Here is a 22,725-nt window from a genome sequence, read left to right on the forward strand (position 1 = left end):
CATAGATAAGGAAGACATATTAACCACAAATTCAAAATTCTGTGAAAACTCTTGATTAATAGTAATATTTAAAAATAATCTTGTTATAAGCAAAGTTTCGGTTTGTTCTACCCAATTTCTTCTTTGGTCTTTCTTTTAATGGTAGAAGAGAGCATGAGGCAGAGAAAAGATAAAACAAAGGATACAGAAAAGTAGCTTTTTTTTTTAAGTAGACTCCACGCCCAATGTGGGGCTTGAAGTCATGACTCTGAGGTCAAGAGCTGGATGCTCTAACCGACTGAGTCACCCAGTTGCCTCCAGACAAGTAGCTTCTAAGTAAAAGTTCTCTTTCTTCTCTTCCTCCATAAAAGGGGAAAATTGACTGTATGGCTCCCACACTTAAAAAACTTATGTGTTAAAACAAAAGAAAACAAAACAAAACAAAAACCTTTTTGTTTACGATGAGAAAAAATATACTCACGATCGTATCTGGGGTAGGTCTGTTTCTATTTTGTGGCCTGTGTTTCTAAAAATTTGTATAGCAGCTTCTGCTACCTTGTCATCTTCCATTCTGAGGCACTGTAACAGGGACTCATATGTCTCTGCAGAGTGGAACGAGGTAGGATGTGTGAAAGACAGAACCTGGAGGAATAGATACAGCTTTAGAAGTACAGACAATGGTTTTAATCCATTAAAAGAAGATAATTATTTCTACTATAACTCAAAAATATTGGGCTGCATATGCTAGCTATACAGTATGAAGATTTTATTTCAGAGCCTCCTTTGCAATTTGTTGCATTTAATGAGACATTAGCATAAATAGCGTGCATTACTTTCCTTAAGAGAGTTGATTTATAGCCCTTGCCCTATTTTCTTCTTCACCTCTTAGTCGATTCTGATACTGGGAATGCAAAAAACGTGGCTCCTTTTTTATAAACTGTGATACTGTGATGTGAACAAAATATTAACACAAAGCTTTATTTCACTAGCAAAAAGATGCTCTATAAGGGACATTTTAAGTGGAATCCATCACAAAAAGTTCACTGGTCGTAACTATAAACAAGCCATAATTGTGAAATTTTATCATGAGTACAAACATAATTATTCCCTTATTTATTTCCACATCAGTCCCAGTCTATCCCAAAGGAATGTACAGCAAGTTAGACATGTCTACAAAGTTTACTTTCCGTGAAGTGGAAACAATTTAGTTAGCATAATATCAGGAATAAGGACTAAAAGTGGAGAAGTGGAGGGCAGAGGATGGAGTATACAGTCTTCATTAATTTGTTCAATAAGCTACATTTACTGGGTTACAAAGTAAAGAGACTGTCTCATTTGGTTAGGTTCTTGTTCATAATATTTAGATAGTATGTTGACATGTTAGTTGATAATATAAAACCTTGTAAGTTTTACAGAAAAAAATGGAGAATCATATTTGAAAAAACTGAATCAAACAACCTACTAAAAATGTTTATCTTAAAGATGATTTCACTCTTAAAACTATTTAAAAATATAACCTCATTATTAAACATATAATTAGAATCTTTTTTGCAAAGCATCATAACAATTCTCTCCATGAAATTATATTTAAGACCATTCCAATACAATCCCATCACTCCTTTTCTATCTCACATCTACTGCATTGATTTGTCTCCTCTCCCCCAGCTTATACATTGTAGTGATCTAAATACTTCTTTGCCTTCAATTTCCTCTCCTCTTTACTCCACTTGATGAAAGCTCTGTCAAGTGCTGTTATATAATACCTTTCTGCTCCAACAGCATTCCACAATCTAAAACCAACCTTGTTTCCCATTACTACCCAAAGCAATCCTTTTCTCTCATTAGGCTAGACTCCCCCAAATTCCTAAAATACGCCAAGAATTATTTTCTTTGATGATGCTGTGTTTCCCCAAGATTAAGTCATATCTTGTCCATAAAGTCTCGTCTGACTTGGCTCTTACGAACTGCTCTATTCTCTGAATTCTTTGGCATAAGAATATAAATATGATTAGTAATTGTTTAAAAATTCCCTGATCAGACAGATGCTATAATTTAATTCCTGTGAGCAATCCTACTACTCCCGATGAAAGATTAGATCATTTAGAACATACTGTTGTTATAAGCACATGTTATTAAATACAGGCATGCAAATGTTGAATGAAACTGCAAACCCCCCAAACATTATTATTTTATAATATAAAACAATTACATTATTATAATATAAAAAACATACATTATTTTTATAAACTATGACTTCTACCACAAATGTTTAATCTTTCAAATTTTTGTTTCAAATTTTGTTTCAAATTATTTCACTGTTTCCAGTGAAATAAAGCCCAACTCTTGCATATCCTTTTTTTTTCTTGCATTTCCTTAAGGGAGTTCAAATTAAAACTGTGGAAACGCATGGAAACAAAATTATCTCCAAAAGTACCTTAAGAAGTTCAAGTCCTGAACGAATAGCTGTATCTGGACTTACACCCTCCTCTTCATCATCTGCTGTCCCCTCTATTGACTTATTCATCAGCTTTACCAGTGCACTATTAAAAGAAGAAAATCTAAATTAGTAACCTTACTAGATTAGTAACTGGATCCTAACTGCATTGTGGCAGAATACATACAGAATCTAAACATCAGATACAAATATGTTCCTGTAGGAAAAAGTTATTTTGTGACTTTTTAAACTTTGCTCCCTATTTGACAGCTGAGCTTATTTTTTTTTAGTTTATCTCCCTACACCACCACCACAACTCCATGTGTAACTCTACTGTAAACCAACAAAACTAAAATTAAATGACACATACTGGAAATATAATTTAATATTGATTTCTATATATAAAGATATTATTTACAATCTTAGGGAAAACAATAGATGGCAGCTCCTAAATGGACAAATGACAATTCACTCAAAGCAAAAAGTTAATAAAAACATGGATAAAGATGTTTAAATTAATCCCTGGTAATTAATTCACTGAATCAGCAATTACATTCCTAGAAATTCATAGCAAAGCAGTTCATCAAAAGCATCATGTTATATTTATAAATAGATTCATCAATTAAAAACCATTTAATTACAAAAATACAGATTCTAAGGGGCACATGCACCCTGATGTTTACAGCAGCATTACCAACAATAGCCAAACTGTGGAGAGAGCCCAAATGTCCACTGACTGATGAATGGACAAAGAGGTGGTACATATATACAATAGAATATTACTCAAGCCATCAAAAAGAATGAAATCTTGCCATTTGTAATGATGTGGATGAAACTACAGGGTATTATGTTAACTGAAATTGTCAGAAAGACAAATACCATATGTTTTCACTCATATGTAGAATTTAAGAAACAAAACAGATGAACATATGGGAAGGGAAAAGAAAAAAGAAAAAGAGAAAGGGAAACAAACCGTAAGAGACTCTTAATGATAAAGAACAAACTGAGGGTTGATGAGGGAGGTGGGTGGGAGATGGGCTAGATGGGTGATGGGTATTAAGGAGGCACTAACTGTGATAAGCACAGGTGTTGTATATAAAGTGATGAATCACTAAGTTCTACTCCTGAAACCAATACTGCACTGTATGTTAATTAGAATTTAAATGAAAATTTTAAAAACCATTTAATTGTCCAACATTATGGAATTAGTTATTCAAACATATCTAACCATCACAAAATGGAATATTACTTGGGTCAATAAAAATCAGGTTATGTAGCAACACGGTACTATTTTAAGTAAAAACAGATGTGATTTTTGGTTTTGAGACTGCTTCCTCCTCAGTAAACTGAGGATAATACTACCTTATTTTGAGGGACATTAAATTTTATAGCAAATGGCCTAGTACATAGCAAATATTTAACAAATAGAAGCTAATGATAAAAGTTTTGGGTTAAAATTTTTCCTCTGGAAAAATATATTTTAGTTAAATTATTAAAAAAATTTTAAGTACAAAATATATAAGATGCACAGATGTATCTTCTATACAATTTAAACCACTTTTAGTACTTTTCTTTCCTTTTGAACATCACGAGAATAATTTAGAAACCTTAGTATCTTCAACTGATAAAAACTTTTTTGGGGGAAAACAAATTAGGGGTGTGTGCAAATGTTAGCTTGAAATACAATTTACATACATATAACTCACCTATTTAAAATGTGTTATTCAGTAGTTTTTAGTGTATATTCACAGGGCTGCATAACCATTACCACAATCTAATTTTAGATTTCTCCCTGTCCCCAAAAAACCCCTTTTCCAACAGGAGTCACGGCTATTCACTTGCACCACTTCTAGCGCTAGTCATCTACTAATCTAACTTTCTGTTGCTATACATTTGCCTACTCTGAATATTTCACATAGACAAAATCATACAATATATGGTCTTCTGTGACTACTTTCACTTAGCAAACTGTTCTTAAGGTTCATCCATGTTGTAGTATGTATCACTATTTCATTCACTTTATTTACTTATTTTTAAAAAAGACTTTTATTATTAGACAGAGATAGAGACAGCCAGCGAGAGAGGGAACACAAGCAGGGGGAGTGGGAGAGGAAGAAGCAGGCTCATAGTGGAGGAGCCTGATGTGGGGCTCGATCCCATAACGCCGGGATCACGCCCTGAGCCGAAGGCAGATGCTTAACCGCTGTGCCACCCAGGCGCCCCTATTTCATTCACTTTAATTCTGAATAATCTTCCAGTATATGAATATAAGACAATTCATCCATCAATTGATAGACATCTGGGTTGTTTCCACTTTTTTGGCTATTATGAATAATGTTGCTATAAACATTCATATACAGGTATGACATATATTTTCATTTCTCTTGGACATCTAATATTTAGGAGTGGAATTGCTGGTTGCTATAGTAACTCTCTATGTTTTAATTTTTGAGGAACTGCCAAACTGTTTTCCAAAGCAGCTCCATCATTTTACATTCCCACCAGCAATATATGAGGGTAACAATTTTTTCGCATCTTCTCCAACTCATCTGTCTTTTTGATTATAGCCATACTAGTGGGTGTAATGTGGTGTTTCATTGTGTACACACACACACAAAAATAAAAACATTCCCATCTCTGCACAAAAAATTGCCTTATGTCTCCTTTGTGGTCAATCAATCTACTTTTTCCATGCTGGCAATCACTGATGTGGTTTCTGTCACTATAATTTTACCACTTCTAGCCTTTCATGTATTTTGTGTCTGACATTTTTTATGTGACATAATTCTTTTGAGATTATTCCATGTTGTTGAGTAGAATCAGTAGTTTATTCCTTTCTACTTCTGCGAAGTATTATATGGATATGTCACAGTATGATTACCCAATTACCAATAGATGGATGTTAGGGTATTTCTAGTTTAAAGATAAAAATAAGGCTGCTATAAGCAATTAAGTATATGTCTTTATGGCAATTTATGTTTTTTTTTTCTTGTAGGCAATATCTAGTATTGGGATTCCTGAGTTGTATGGTAATATTAAATGCCTACTTAATGTTACAACAAACTGTCTCCTATATTATCAATACTTGGTATGGACAGTATCTTTAATTTTAGCCATTCAAATGGTTGTGCAGTGGTATTTCTCATTGTAATTTGAATTTATATTTCCCTAATAAGTAATAATGTTCATTGTCTTTTCCTGTGCTTATTTCCTATTTGTATATCTTACTTGGTGAAGTCTGTTCAAATCTTCTGTCCATTTTTAAATTGTATCGTTTGTGTTACAGAGTAGTAAGAACACTTTTTATATTCTGGAAATACTCTTTTATCAGATATATGCTTTGCAAGTCTTTTCTCCCAGTCTGTAGCCTGACTCTTCTTTCTCATAATGGTGTCTTGCAAAAAGGAAAAAGTACTTAATTTCTTTCATTGTTTGTGCTTTTTAGGTCCCATTTAAGATATCTTGCTCACCCCATATTTTGTTTTAGAAGTTTTAGTGCTGACATAATATATTTTTTAAAAAGTTATTTTCAGTTTGAGAAAAATACTCTGAATTAAGCTTTCTATTAGGAGGAAATCCTATAAAATGATACATAAATTTAACAAGATTACAAATGTGTTTGAAAAAATTTATAAATATATCTGATTATTTGTAAGAGGTCATCCATGCATCTACTTAGTATTTATTGACCACCTATTATGTGCCAAGTCTTAGGGTCTGTCCTAAAAGTATAGTGTAAAACAAGACAAAGCATAATAATCTTTTTCATTATAATGTTGGTGGATCACCACTCTGAGTAGAGCTATAAGAAAAAGACCCAAGTCTTGAAACCACAATTGTAGTCCTTCCTCTTCTAAAAGTACTTTAATTTCTAAATTAGAGAAATTATACATACTCCATATACTTCACAGGGATATCATGCAGCAAAAAGATTATTACCTATTCAAGTACATGTTCAAAACTGCTTGGAAAGTCTTCTATGTGTCTCTTTCTCTTCTATGCTGTGTAACAATGGAAACAAATCTTCGCCATTCTCTCTCAGGTCTAAATCCTTCCACTGAGCAGACTACCTACTTTACTTTTAACCTAATTGAGAATAATGGAGGTCTTGAGTGAAAACGAACATTCTATACCCTACCTTCTCACTTCCTCTAATTTGTATCTATTATTTTTTCACGTCATAGGGGAAGATTTCCTTCTTCCTGTTCCTCTTCTTTAGGAATGTTGCACTATCGTAATTCTATTCCTCTTCCCCCATGTTCAACCTCTCTTCTTTTCTATTAGTACCCCTCAAAAGTATTTCAATATTCAGAATTTCTCCATTTAAAAACAACAAAAGACCCTTCTTCAAGTTTATTCCCTTCCCATTATCTCATTTTTCTCCTTTACTTTTTATAGCTAAACTGTCCACAGTGGCTGTTCCACATCCCAATTTATCTCCTAAAGCAGAGTTTCGGAGTGTGACAAGGTATTTATCCCCTTTGATTTTCTCATATCTAAAGGTCGCTGAGTGGAACCTACTGGGATCCTGTTGAGCTAGGCCAGTCACCTCTGGGCTTGGGCAGTCTTCTCTGCTCAAATATTATCATTTTCTCTGTGTATCATGATGTGGATGTTGAGAAGGGCTATCTTAAGCTCTCATCAACAGTTGGGTCATCTGGGTTTGCCCTTGCTACCCCAAAGAAACTATTCTAGCCATTGTGATGTCTCTCCCTTTTCTAAATCCAATGGATACCTTTTCTGTTTTACTCTGGGTAGCATCTCACCCCTCCATCTTTTTAGTCCCTCTTTTCTGTTATCACTCTTTCCCAATTTTCCTTCCACTTTTGACCATGTCTCCTTAAAAAATTTTTTTTAATTGAAGAATTGTCATACGATATTATATTAGTTTCAGGTATAGAACATAGTGATTTGGTATTTATAAACATTAAGAAATGGTCACCATAATAAGTCTAGTTACCACCTGGCACCATACCACATTGTTAAAATTTTTAAGAATTCAATGAATTCCTTATCTTCTGCCAGCCTCTTAATTTTCCTTAGGATTCAGTCCTCACCTTTTTCTTTTTAAATTTTACCCTATCCCTGAGGTTATAACCATTATTACAATCACTACTTCACTTTCAACCACTACCTAAAGATAAATAACTAACTGGAGCATGCATGTGCGTATTTGTATAAACACAAGTCTGGAGAAAATATACTAAAGAAAAATTGGTTATATTTAGAATGATTTTCTACTATCCTCATTTCTTTCTTCCAAAATCCTTCATTATGGTTAAAGTACATGCAATTTTCTAACTACTTCTTGATTCTTTCTGCCTTTGTTTTGTCTTTTTCTTCTTCCTAGAATAGCTACTAATGTTCATTCGGTAATTACTGTGTGTGAGGCATTGTGCTAAGTGTTTTATATATCCATGTCATTTAAGCCTCTCAATAATTCCAGTTGTTATTGTATTATTCTTATTTTAAAGGTTAAGGAAATTAAAGCTCAGAGCAGCTTAAATAATCTACCCAAGGACACAGGGCTAGTGGCCTGCGCTACTCTTCCTCTGCAATCTTCACCTGGCTACCTGCCATAATTTCTACTGATCTTTCATTACCCATTTGTGTGATCTGTTTCAGAGCTTTCCCTAACAAATCCATCCCACACAATTTGGGTTATGTAACTATCCTTCTCCAGTTACCCAATGTATTTTACAAACTGCTTCATTAAATGTATGTACATGAATAAATAAACCCTCTATTTGTAATTTAATAGTCCATGAAGATTTGATTACATAGAAAGATTATATGACATAGATATTTCTCACTAAAATTAACTGGAATTTTACATAAAATTAGTCTCTCAGAAACCCTAACTAACCATAAGTTGATTTCTCTGAGCCTAAACACCTATGATGTTACTGAAAATACTGAGTTTTTGGTCTTTTAAGACTAGAGATTAACCACTAGCTTATTATAATTTATTAAAGTAAAGAAACTCTATGAAGCTTCACAGAAACAAACAGCAAATGCCATTATATGTCTCTTTCAAAGTCAATATGCAAAGACAAGAGTACTACTAAATGTACTATATCCTTGATTTACCCCATTAGAATTAAATGGCATAGAGCAAAGGACACTAACATCAAAAATAATAAATCTGGTGAGAATGTAAATGGTACAGCCACTGTGGAAAACAGTATGGAGGTTCCTCAAAAAATTAAAAAGAGAAATACCATATGATCCAATAATTCCACTACTGGGTATTTACCCAAAGAAAATGAAAACACTAATTCAAAAAGATATATGCACCCCTTTGTTTACTGCAGCATTATTTACAACAGTCAAGACATGGACATGGAAACAACTTAAGTGTCCACTGATAGGTGAATGGATAAAGAAGATGCCACACACACACACACACACACACACACACACACACAGACAGACAGGAATATTATGCAGCTATAAAAAGGGATGAGGTCTTGTCATTTGCAACAACATGGATGGACCTAGAGGGTATCATGCTAAGTGAAATAAGTCAGACTGAGAAAGACAAATACCATATGATTTCCTTGTACGTGGAATCTAAAAAAAAAAAAAAAAAAAAGCCAACAAACAAAAACCACACACAAACAAAAAGCAGAATCAGACCTACAAATACAGAGAACTGATGGTTGCCAGAGGGAAGAGGGATGAAGGGATAGGCAAAATGAGTGAAGAGGAGTGAGAGATACAGGTTTCTAGTTATGGAATAAGTCATGGGAATAAAAGGTACAGCATAGAGAATATGGTTCATGATACTGTAGTATCATTGTATGGTGGTGACACATGGGAGCTATATTTGTGGTGAGCCACAGCATACAGAAATGCTGAATCACTATGTTGTATGCCTGAAACTAATGTAACATTGTGTCTGAAGTACACCCAAATTAAAAAAAAAAAAAATTAAAAATTACTGCCATCCTTTGGAAAAATAAATAAATATATCTATGGTTTTTGGCATTATCCAGCTGTGAACAAACCACTTACTCTCTGAAAACCTTAGTTTTCTTATTTGCAAATAAGAAAATAAAAAGGAATTCTTAGTTAAAAAGAAAAAAAAGACAAACATCACTGCTATTTGATGAATTATGTACCCCTAAATTCATATGTTGAAGTCTAACCTTCAGTACCTGATGTGATTATACTTGAAATGAGAGCCTTAAAAGAGATAATTAAAGTAAAATGAGGTGAAATGTGTGGGGCATTATCCAATATGACTACTGTCCTTAAATGAAGAGAAGATTAGGACACAGACAATGTGAGACCTTGTGAGGAGACAGTGAGAAGGAGGCCATCTGCAAGTCATGGAGAGAGGCTTCAGAAGAAATCAAACTTGCTGACACCTCTATCTTGGACTTCTAGCCTCCAAAACTGTGAGAAAATTAATTTCTGTTGTTTAAGTCATTCAGTCAGGGGTACTTTGTTATGGCAGCCCTACAAAATCAATACAACTGGCATTTCAATACAACCAAAGCAGTAGTTCACACATGGTGAAGTAATTAATAGCTAGAACCAGCTCTCCTAATCCAAGGCTGTTTAAAAAGAGAACCAATAAAAACAAACCAAACCAAACCAAGAGAGAGAGAGAACCAGTAAGTGCTATGTAATAACCCAACATGAAAAGGAAGACATATAGCTTATCTATTATGCCAGGCTACTTAGTTTTATGTGTTATCTCTAACTCTCACAATCATCCAACAGGGAGATATGACACACACATTGAAGTTAAAAATAAAATGAAAAACTCAGATAAATTACTGGGCTTCTTCCAAAGCCACAAAACTGGTATGCAGTAGACACATGCTGTGAAACCAGATTAGTCTGAGGGCAACTTGTGCTCTTTTCAAAATACTATTCTGTTTTCACATATCTCAAGTGAACAGTGATATATACTAAAGGAATGTTGTACGGCCATCAAAATGGTTAAGAAAAATCAAAGACAGATTGACAGCCCATAGATACAAGATTTTCTTCTTTCTCCATTCTTAATGTTCTAGGTTTTCTTTATGGAGCACATATAGGCTAAAGATAAAACGCAAGAACCCTTAAAAAAATAAAAAGCACTGAAGTAAGTCAAAAGACTAGAAAACAAGCAAGCCCTTCTTTCAACTTCAATGATACATCCTTCTGCCATTAAAAAGGTATACAGGGAACCTTTTTAGGTTTTCTTAGGGACCCAGAATTTAAACTTACAACAGTGTGGTTTCCGATTATATTCTATTTTTGAGTGAATATATTTCCTAGCTTACCTTATGGCTTCTGAATCAATGTGCACAGGTGCAATTCTTTCCAACAGAAATTTGACCATCTCTAGAAAAGGATTTGTTGGCTGCTTAGGATTTGCAAGTTTTCGAGCTATTTCTCTCTATAGAAAGGAAAGATTTTACCATAAGTATGATTTACTTTCATATTTTTCAAAATAAAAATGATTATAGGTATCAAAAGCATTTAAAGATTCAAAACCAGTAGAATCTGCTTTAGAAACTGACTAAATTTCTGCTTTAGACCCTGACTAAAATTATATACTCATTAGGTAATCAATGCAAAATCTGGACTTTGGAGAACAGAAAGGGGATTACACGGTATGATTTATGCCTTCTGTCTCATATTTCTCCCATGAAGTTATTGCTTAGTAAACAATCTTTGTTAATGCTCTACTTTCAAAAAGTTAAAAATTTAAACTTTCATGGGTATGTCTTATTAGTTTATTTCAAAATAATTTCATAATATTTTGTTTTATTTCAGTTAATGATTTGTTTTTTAAGGAAGGGAAGATTCGTTAAGTGTGAAATTATTTAAAAGTTTTTTTTAGTTCTGGAAGAGCAGAGCTGATTTCAAAGACAGTGGTATTACATCAAATATCTCCTACAAAGAGAACACATTATTGATGGAATTTCTAAAGATTATATTAGGACTTAATGATTATAGAGCCTTAATTCTCCCAAAGACAAGGTTAAATTTACAAAGTGCTAGGCATTGGGGAAAGAAGTTTAATAATGAGGCTTTTAACTGAATATCTGTGATGAGTAAATGTAAATTTTGGCTGAGAAGATAAAGCACATTAAAAGTGCTTTCCAAACTATAAAGCAATAACAAATAATAGTCACTTTATGTGCTCTTTTCATAAAAAAAGGAAAACAACATTAGTGATATATGGTCAGAGGGATGAGGGAGAAAGCAAAAAATTTCTACTGTAGTTTCCGTGACATCTTGACACAAATTAATTATAAAAACAATATTAAATTAGATACCATGCATATTTGTTAATAGAGTGTAAGTCTCAGGAAAACTTGTTAGTCATTAAGAGATGCCTGTTTTATTTTGCAAGCTGTAATTAACTGAGCAAAATTTTAGCATTTGAGAAAATAAAAATATTTTAGTCAGTGCTCAGTCCTTACATAATGTGCTCTAACCCATAGGTATACATTTTAAATCTGAATTTAAGTATGTTACTATCTTTTGAAATCAAACTTATTTTGTACAGTTCTCCCCCAAAGGGGATTTTTTCATCCCTAGTATAAAATTAATTGCTTTAACCTAAGATAAAGTCAGGGATCATTTAATAACAAATACATCTACTGGAAAATTGCTAGACAAACTATACAGTCAGTACTTTGGAACAGATTACTAAAAAAGGAAAAACTAGGCATTAGGAGAGATAGTTATGGTAGAAAAAATAAAGTTAATGTTAAAGGGAAAAAGAATAATTCTCAATTATCTAATCAGTAATAACACTATAAAATATACCTATATACATAAACAGTAACACTAGACACAATGAACTTTTATTTTAGTGAAGCCCAACATGGGGCATGAACTCATGACCCTGAGATCAAGACCTGAACTGAGATCAAGAGTCAGACGCTTACCCGACTGAGCCACCCAAGCGCCCGACACACTTTTAAAACCTGACATTTTTGTGTTCAAATATAACCTTACATTTAAGTAATCGCTCATATTTTATGTATCCAATATTTAGGTACTCTCTCATAACAATTATATGTGATAATTTTAAGTGATGTTGGGGATAAGCAGCAAGCCAAATTAGTTTCTGACAACCAACTAATGAGTTTGTAGCACCAAATCAAGTTTCCTTATTTTCTTTACACAAGAAAAAAAAATACCCACACATATTTCCAATACACATCAAGAAATTTTATAACTGAAAAGTACTTGACAAAGCTTCAAACAGAAGTAATCATTTGTGGGGCGCCTGGGTGACTCAGTCGTTAAGCATCTGCCTTCGGCTCAGGGCGTGGTCCCGGAGTCCTGGGATCCAGCCCCACATCAGGCTCATCTGCTGGGAGCCTGCTTCTTCCTCTCCCACTCCCCCTGCCTGTGTTCCCTCTCTCACTGGCTGTCTCTCTGTCAAATAAGTAAATAAAATCTTTAAAAAAAAATTAAAAAAAAAAAAAAAGAAGTAATCATTTGTAAACTTTTTAGGAAACGACAGCAGAATGATTAAAGAAAATGAATTCTTTCTGCATCCCTGACAATATTTCCAAAATTTCTCATCAACACTGCAGATTGATACTACTACTGATATTTACTAATTACATAAATTGTTTAGTGTATTAAGCACCCTTAAGGAGTATCAAGGAAATAAAGAAATAGTCCCTATTTTCTTTCTTTTTTTTATAAGATTTTATTTGAAAGAGAGGGTGTGCACCAGAGAACAAGCAGGGGAGGGGCAGAAGGATAAGCAGACTCCCCACTGAGCAAGGAGCCAGAGGTAGGGCTTGATTCCAGGACCCTGATATTATGACCTGAGCCGAAGTCAGACACTTACCGACTGAACCACCCAGGTGCCACAATCCCTATTTTAACAAGCTTATAATTTATTAATTGTTATTACAAAAATAAATGGCTTAAAAATTCTGCATCTATATATCTTTTGTTCTTCATTTTTTCCTTTCTCATTTTGACAATTAACAAAATAAATGTTTGTTAAAAAAATAGTATTCTTTCACGTACACAGAGTTCCCTCTCATATACTTTTGTTGTTTTCCTAATCAAAATGTCTCCTAAGAGGATTTAACATTAGTATTTTTCACAGCTGGAAACAGTAAACTAGATAAAGCAATTTCTCACAAGAAGCAGTTTCTAAAGGTTTCACTTTCATGTCACAGTGATCTGTTGTTTTTGGTTGGTGCGTGTGCGGGGGGAGGTTTCCTCCACCAGGAAGCAATTCTCCAGACACAGTAGGATGTCCTACAATTCAGCTCAATTCTGACACTGTCTACCCTGAGGCAGCATCGGTTCCCACAGGTTAAGAGTTCAATCTTAGAGGGACTGCTTCCCCCCAACCCCCAGACATTAGTTGTAAGCCCAGATTGTTACCTATACTTCTGACCAACCGTCTGTAAATCTACGTTCCCACGACCCCCTCCTTTCTTGGGTCTGATGAACTTGCTAGAGCAGCTCACAGAACTCAGAGTTAAATTTACTTACCAGATTACTGGTTCATTATAAAAGGATATAGAGCTAAGGAATAGCCGGATGGAAGAGATGCATAGGGTAAGATATGTGGAAAGGACAGGGAACTCCCATTCCCTCTGTGAGCCTGCCCATCTCCCCAGTCTCCACATGTCCACCAACCCGGAAGCCTCTATGATTCTTGCCTTTTTTAAGTTTTTAATGGAGGCTTCACTACATAGGTTTCATGATCAAATCATTGGCAACTGGTGACTGAACTCAATTTCCAGCCCCTATCCCCTTCCCAGATGTCTGAAGGTAGAACTGACAGTACCAATCCTTTAAGCATGTGATTGGCTACACAGGGAATCCCCACCCTTAGGTGAGCTCTCAAAGGCACCTCATTAATGTAACAAAGGATACCTTTGCAGCTCTCGGCACTTAGGAAATTTAAAGGGTTTTAGTTCTGTGCCAGAAATGGGGGACAAAGACCCATTACATATTTCTTATTATAAATCACATGACATCTTTTATCATTCTCGCTGAATCAGAGAAAGGTTAAATTAAAAGAAAATAGGAAGCACTTGATGACTTACTGAATAGCGTTAAGTCAGCACCTCTCTCCCCTTTCATTCTTTTCTTCTCTACCTCCTCCAGGAACTATACCTACGCTAATATATACCAACCAGCCTTAAATTTCAGATTTCTAAACACAACTGCTGTGAGGCCACACATCATTATCTTCTCTTATCCTTCAAACATCTTCTCTGATAACAATCACTCAAGCTAGAAATAGAGCAGTCATTCTTGCTATAGTGTTCTAATCCCTACTCCTCCTTTATGATTCGATTCAGGAATCATTTATTCTAGAATAAGCTATTTCCATTTCCACCCCTGCCTGGGATGGCTGCTGTTCCTTTGTTACCAAAGTGCATGATTCTATCAGAATACTTACCACACTGTATTCTCCACTGAAATATTTGCCTTCCTCTGTCACCTAAATTGCAACCTCAGTGAGAGGCCATGTATAATACAATTTACTAAATTACGCAGTGAACTATAATATAATGGTGTAGGCTTGATCAAGGGACAACCCAAAATTTGGCCTTCAGAAGATACAATGTATATTCAGATAACCCTTTGGGGAAGGGTTTTTTACGGTGTGGTCCATGAATGAATCTTATCAGAATCACTTTGAGACTGTTAAAAAGATGGAGATTCAGGATCCCTCTCCACCTATTTTAAGAATTCCTAGTGTTTGTCATAAATATGTAATACCATAAGAATTAATTTTCATTTACATCTCATAGGGGTCTTGTATTAGGTCATATATAAAATTTCATCTTATTCTAACAATCTTTTGAGGTTGATAATATTTATAGATGAAGAAAAGGAAGCTCAGAAATACTGAGTAACCCACTAACAGTCACAATGGTAGTAATGTTATAGCTGAAATTCAAACCTAAGACTTTCTCAAATGCTCAATAAACAAGCTTCCTGAAAAATCTTGAAATTTAGGTCATAGGGAGTTGCCAGAGCATAAAACAGCAAGCGGAGCTCATGCTATGGCAAATATGTGATCCTTCTCTAGGACCAAGGTATGGAAACTCAAAACCTGAAGTCCAAAGGGAAAGCAAATCTATCCGGCACATATCATAATACCATTGCTCATCCTCTCTCGCTACAGCATCATGTATACAGGTATTAATCCACAGTATGTGTCTGTTGTTATTCCTTGCTCAAAGTATTTGATCTCCATTCCCACAAATTCAGTTACTGAGTAATGCTTACCTCTTGAGAAGAAGTGATTGTCATTTAGAAAAAAAGGAAGTGGCAGTACATATACATTAGCAGGGGACAGAGAGGGGTTCTCAGAGATAGAATGAAATCTACACAGAACGACAGAAACTAAATTTTATGTTTGTATATTTCTTCTTTATTCTTTTCTTCAACTTCAAAATGAAACTATCAGGAAAAGAGGAATGTGATACTAGAGGGTATATGTAACTAGTACCAGTAGCCCTTGCGGAGAAAGACAAAATGATACAGATATTCTGGAAAACAGCAAAAACTCTTCTAACAGTGGTCATTTTCCTGAGTGTTTAAAGGGTATTATATATCCTATTTTATACTCAAGAATATATAGATAAGTTAAATAATGTGCTCAGAATACACAGTGCTAATTTAAAAGCCAGAAATTACTGTGAAACATTCACCAAAGAAAATAAATTAAAAACCATGAATAGCAGAAATTTTTTCTTCTAGAATAGAGTTCTATTAGCTATTCTGTAGACCATTAGTTAAAATATCCTCAGAATAACTCCCCCCCCCCAAAAAAGTATCATTACCATGCTCTTTACAGTGCAACTGCAGTTTTCATCTCTACTTTCCTGGTTGCTAAAATCAGGAGTGCTAATTGGCTGCACTGCATGGCTGCGGTATTCATCCTGAGATATTCTGGTTACAAACATCTGTTTTGCATATACTTTTTGGATTTGGAAACTCTTAGATATTTATGGTCTGACAAATAGCAGGAATTCACGTTACTGCCATTTTTTCAAACTCAAGCTCAATCTCTGTTTTCTCAGACCAAAAACACCACTTGATTGTTCTTTCTCAAGGTCACTTGTTGAGCAGTATTCAGTTTGTCCTGGCTCTTCCTACAAACAATGCAATGTATATAAAGAACACTATTGAGGACCTATGAAATCTAGACTCTACCTGCAGCTCAGCCACTATCACCAGCTGTAAAAGACTGGACGAGAAACCTTAAAATTCCAAGTCTTTATTTGTAAATGAAGTGGTTAAACCAACTCTTTCTTTTTTTTAAAAGATTTTATTTATTTATTTGAGAGAGTGAGAACAAATGAGCGAGCATACGTATGTGAGCCTGGGGAGGTGCAGAGGGAAAGGGGGAGAAAGAGAGAGAGAGAAAATCTCAAGCAGACTCTGTGCCGAGCGCTGAGCCTGATGCACGGCTCCATCTCACGACTCAGATCATGACTTGGGCCGAAATCAAAAGAGTTGGACGTTTAACCAAATGAACCACCCTAGTGCCCCTAAACCAACTATTTCTAAGGTCTTTTCGAAATATTTCATTCTATGATCCAATAACATGGGTAGATACCCTGTAGGACACAGTACTCTGGAACTAGAATTCGAAATGCCAAAGAAATAAATGCAACCTTTAACTGTTTTCAGCAAACCACCCAGCTCAGAAGTGCAAAAGTGGAGGTAGTCTGGGCACTTGGCGTATCCTCATCCCTGGGCCCAAGAGCCCACTGTTCTCTTCCCCTCATCTCTTCCTAATTCCTGTTTTTTAAATCCACTTAGAGACCTAATATCCCTAGAATAGAAAATACCAATTCCATGCTCTCAGATCACTTTGTATATACATCTATTATAGTCCTCATCCCTTTATCACACAAATAATTATCGCACTCTCTTTCTAGAACAAAGTTAGGCATAAATATCTGAAATAATTTTCTTTTCTCTTATTCAGCTCTGTAAGCCTGGTCCCAAACATAGTAGTTGTAATGTATGTAATACCACAGAAATACAATTTATTTAAATCCTAAAGGGCTGTGCAGGACCAGGTATTAGGATATATATACATAGACACACAAAATCTTCTAACAATCCTATTAGTTTTTGAACATTTACAGATGAGAAAAATAAGGCTACAAAATATTGAAGAACTTACTAAAGGTCACACTGGTAGTAAATGGTATAGCTGAAATTCAAACACAAAACTCTCATTAAATGCTGAATAAATGAATGGATGAAGTTTTCCTTCCTGATATTTTCAATGAATAATGGTTTTCTATAAAATAAAGAATCCAGGAACAGAATGAAGACAAAAGCCTAAATAGGAATTACTTTATCTATAAATGCATATATGGCAATGTAACTGTTGCTAATTTATTGACAAAGTTTATTTCCATGCTAATACATGAGTGAAGAAAATGCATACACACATAAGCATTTAGGAAATTCTACTTACTTAACAAACGCCTACTAAATACAAAGTATACCGTCTTGCTCAATTCCTATGACCAACCTCCCTGGCTTCGTTCTCTGTGTTTTTCCTAGAATTTGGCTAAACAGTGGTAAGAGAGCTAAGCTGACCAGAGATATACTCCTGGGTAATTCAGAGTTCACAATATTGTTAAATTAACACAAATAATTTATGTAAAGCAGACTTTAATGAAATATAAATTTCAACAAGCAAAGCTAAAAGAACATATGTAGAAGGATAATTTACTAACCACACAAACATCTGCCTGTTTGCATGAACAGGTTGGGCTGATTAATAACTCCAGCTGAGACCGCAATTTCTCATCATCACCAAGAACCTGGTTAAATTTCTTCACAAAATCTTGTGCTTTCCCAGGGTCAGGCAAATTCTCTATAAAATTGAAAGAGAATCCGTATTATAAAAGAAAAACCACTCTACTAAACTAAAAGCAAGCTGTCTTAAATTATCCTGAGCTATCAAAAGACAATCAGCCTAACTGGTTCTTAGAAATAAAATTAAGAGGATTATTTTCTCTTACTTAGTATTAAATTGATAGTCCCATCATGTAAATTGTCTGTTTTGATGTTTATTATATATATATGGAATGAATAAACAAACTCACTTGCTATGGTCATCAGTTTTCCAAACATGGCAGAACAGTTAGCCTCTGACTGAAATTTAAAACAAAAACAGAAGTAGTCATACGTGATACCAAATTTCTGTAAGAAAACCCAATTACACATTTTTAAAGAAAAAAAAAACCCAAACCAAATCAAAACAAAAAACATCACAAACCAGCCACCAGAAAATCTACACCCTAAGTTGGTAACAAAGAATTGTGAGTAACAACTATTAAGTTAGGTCAAACAAAAGGAAAGGTGATATCAAAAAGAGGTTTTTAAAAATTAAAAAGGAGTACATAACTTCCATAGGGAAAACACCTTGCAGAAGACTGGACTGAAGGTAACTGAAACAGTTATCATATCAAAATTACTGTGAAACCATACATCAAAGAAAATAAACTAAAAATGTGAAGAGTAGAAAAAAATTTCTTCCTGAATAGTTCTATTAACTATTTTGTTAATAGAACCCGGCCTATTACTTAAATAACCCCAGAATATCACCTGCCTTCCAAAAAGTACTTCCTTATAGTCCAACACAATAAAGTATTACTTTTACTAAATCTGTGTGAAATTTGAATAATTTGGATCAGAAACTGGTAAACTGTGGTCCTATGGACCATTTGTTATTGTTAAAGTTTTGCTGAAACACAGTCATATTCATTCATTTACATATTACCTATAACTACTTCTGCAATTTTATAAAGGCAAAGAGTTGAGGAGTTCACCAGATATTTTACGGCTGGTAAAGCCTAAATTTTTACAATCTGATCATTTACAAAAAAATTCTGCCAAACCCTGCTTTAGCATCAACAGACCCTTGAAGGTGTCTGTCTACAATTTCCTAGTTAAGAACACCTATTCTAATAGCAAATACATTTAGAAGTATATTAAGAAATTATTAAAGTTTCAATTTTTTTGTTAATTTGATTTTGCTATATTTATAGAATTGGTACCTAATTTGATACTGACTCTACACTGAAGGATCCAAAATGATGGAGTAAAAAAATAAATAAAAAAAAATAAAAAAAAAATAAAAATCACGATTTCTCAAAGAAATTACCATTTCTTTGTTCATGCTAGAAAATAAGATTTTGTTATATTCATTTAGAGTGAAAATTTAGCTTGAAAAACTAGAGAAATTATGTGTAACCAACATTTGGAAAACAAACACTCGAAATAGTTTTTACTTGCCTCATTATAACTACAGAAAAACTGAATAATGACCATAACAAACTATTAATTTAAACAAATAATGAACCTACTGTAGGTTGCTTGTGCAAATCCAATAGTTCCCGTACATGACTTCTAAGCATGTTCTGACACTTCCACATTTCATTGAGAGCTCTGTTAAAAAAGTTATAAATATGAAAAAATATATGTAATATAACAATTCTGGTAGTTACTCAACTTTACTACTTTTCTTGTTTACCCCACACTTCTACCTCTACCTAAAATTTTAAGTACCAGCACAGGCATTTATTTATAGGATTAAGACAGGTTAGTTTAAAATAGTAAATAAAAGACTTCTTACGAGAGAAAATATTTGAGAAGTTTAGAAGGATAAACAGGATCTTTCTAGGTAAATCGGGACTGAAAGACATTTTTTTTTTTTAAGATTTTATTTATTTGAGAGACAGAAAGCTTGAGCACGAGGTGGAATGAGGGGCAGAGGGAGAGGGAGAAGCAGACTCCCTGCTCAGCAGGGAGCCAGACGTGGGGCTTAAGCCCAGGACTCTGAGATCACGACCTGAGCCAAAGGGAGACACTTAACCAACTGAAACACCCAGGTGCCCTGGGACTGAAAGACATTCTAAACTTAGGAAACTAGAATGCTCTGGTACAAAAAAGATAAAATGTCATTAAAATGCCCGGGATAGAAAACTTAAAATTTTTTTTTTTACAGATTTGGAGCACAGAGTATGAATGAAGTAGCATCAGGAAGATGGAACATACTGTAGAAAAGGATCAGATCATAAAGGCATTTTCACGACAGGCTAAGAGGTATGCATGAAGGGCTAAAGAAATGAACTTTTTAGAAATGATGTAGACTCAAGGCACCAAATTTAACTTGAGTGTGTTTATTATTTATTCTAGACTCCTTTCTCTCCATTAAAGCAGATTTTCTTCTCTCACAAACCCAGTCCTTAATTCCAGGGGCCCAGAGGGATCTCTGAGACATTGGTCTATGTTGGAATATTCTTTGCCAATATTTTGAAATATAAAGAGACCAAAACCTTAGGCCAGGGATTTACTACCTAGGGTGAGCATTAGGAATCACCTGCCAATTTTTTAAAAAAAGATGGCTAATGCCTGCTAATATAATACACTAAGGATACAACGTTACCTCTGTAGAATTTCTGCTGAAAATGCATAATCCCAATCTAATAGAGGAAACACTGGATGAACCCAAATCGAGGGAATATTCTACAAAATTGGACTGGACCATGCAATACTTTTCCCCAGTCATCAAAGTTACAAAAGACAAGGAAAGACCAAGGAATGACTCCAAATTAAGAAACTAGAGACATGACAAACAAATATACATCTGTAATCCTAAGAAGGAAGAAAAAAACTCCATAAAGCACATTATTGGAACAACTGAAGAAACTTAAATACACATTAGATTAGACAATAATATTGTATCAATGTTAAATCTTTTGATTTTGAAAAGAGTACTCTGGTCATACAAGAGAATATCTTTGTTCTTAGGAATATACACTGAAATATTTAGGGGTAAAGGGATCTGATGTCTGCAAATTACTTTCGAATGGTTCAAAAGAAAATATTTATGTAGAGATAAAGAAAAAGTATATGCAAATGGCAAATGATAAAGCAAATGATGAATCTGGATAAAAGGGCTATCATAATGCTTTGTACTATTCCCGCAACTTTTCTGTAAGTTTGAAATTATATGAAAGTTAAAAGACAATTATATAAAATATAATATACACATATTATAATAATACACACACACAAGCTGAGGTTCTTTTCAGAAGAATCCAAATTCTTAGTGATAGGATGTGTTTACTTTTTAAAAAGCTTTTTACAGTGGAGTGACCACACATCCTAGTGCCCTGGGACAGTAAAGTAAAATCAGGCCAATCGCCTGATTAAAAATATTAATAATGCCTTTCAGTTTCAAAAATATCCCAGTTCAGACAACCTATCATATGGTCATTCTACACAGAGGTGATCTGAATATACTTTTCTGATTAAGAAGCAGTATTTAGTTCTTAGGATTAGTATTTTAAGCTCCACTAGTGTATTTTAGATCCCTGTCAACAGGTAGATAAAAGTAATTTTGACATGGTGATTTCTTTGAATCCCTGAAACTATATTATTAAGTTGCCAAATATGTCTATGTATATAGGAATATTTTTTGCTTTTAACTTATCTGAACTTATAAAAATTTTCTGTATAAACATTTATCTAAGGTTTTTTTCCTTAACAGCACGTGCGAGTGTGTGTGGGGGGGGTAAGTGGGGGCAGAGGGAGAGAATCTTAATCCAGCTCCATGCCCAGCCAGGGGCTGCATCTCATGACCCTGAGATCATGACCTGAGCTAAAATCAAGAGTCAGACCCTTAAATGACTGAGCCACCCAGGCACCCCTGAGGTTCTTGCTTCAACTAGAAGAAGCAACAACCCCATCAAGAATTAGACAAGGTGAAGTAATTTTATAAAATCTTTAACTTGAACAAACACTTAAAAAGTAACTTACTTGACAGCATTTGGATCCAAACTAGCATATAAATAATACAAGCATTTCATTCTCTCTTCTGTTTCCAGGTTGTGAGGAACAAGATACTGGGCAAAGATTTTCTCTACCAACAGTCTATGAAACAAAAAATCCCAATAACAATTATTCTATTTTTTAAGAAGCAACAGCCCTTTCATATTTTAACCATCTCATGCAAAGATATCAGACCTATGTGTGTAAGTACGATGGAAAAGATTAGTAGGTGACTAGATCCTTTACTTGGAGTATGGTTTTTATTTGCTTGTTGTTGTTGCTGTTTAGTAATCTCTATGCCCAACGTGGGGCTCAAACTCATGAAATCAAGAGCTGCGTGCTCTTGAATTACAAGTAACTGAGACAGGCAGGCACCCTGGAGTACAGTTATTTTAAAATTTAGAGCTATGGTTGCTATTTGTGGCTTTACTTTTTGTCAGTATGGAATATTTGTTCTAAAAGGGTTATATATTATTACTAAACACAGGGTGCTA

General features: G+C 34.4%; 1 protein-coding gene across 3 annotated transcripts in view; it reads right to left on the bottom strand.

Annotated features, from left to right (window-relative positions):
• PDS5A (PDS5 cohesin associated factor A) overlaps nucleotides 1-22,725 on the bottom strand; it is a 145,488-nt gene that overhangs the window by 45,117 nt on the left and 77,646 nt on the right. For all 3 annotated transcript variants that reach the window (XM_026508763.4, XM_026508765.4, XM_057309510.1), the window contains exons 13-19: nucleotides 22,220-22,333; nucleotides 19,762-19,843; nucleotides 18,499-18,547; nucleotides 18,127-18,266; nucleotides 10,693-10,808; nucleotides 2,414-2,519; nucleotides 461-621 (exon numbers count right to left, since the gene is read on the bottom strand). In XM_026508763.4, the coding sequence (XP_026364548.1) occupies nucleotides 461-621; nucleotides 2,414-2,519; nucleotides 10,693-10,808; nucleotides 18,127-18,266; nucleotides 18,499-18,547; nucleotides 19,762-19,843; nucleotides 22,220-22,333 (768 nt within the window). The remainder of the gene's footprint in view (nucleotides 1-460; nucleotides 622-2,413; nucleotides 2,520-10,692; nucleotides 10,809-18,126; nucleotides 18,267-18,498; nucleotides 18,548-19,761; nucleotides 19,844-22,219; nucleotides 22,334-22,725) is intronic.

The sequence above is a fragment of the Ursus arctos genome, unplaced genomic scaffold (assembly GCF_023065955.2).
Source record: "Ursus arctos isolate Adak ecotype North America unplaced genomic scaffold, UrsArc2.0 scaffold_9, whole genome shotgun sequence".
NCBI lineage: Eukaryota > Metazoa > Chordata > Mammalia > Carnivora > Ursidae > Ursus > Ursus arctos.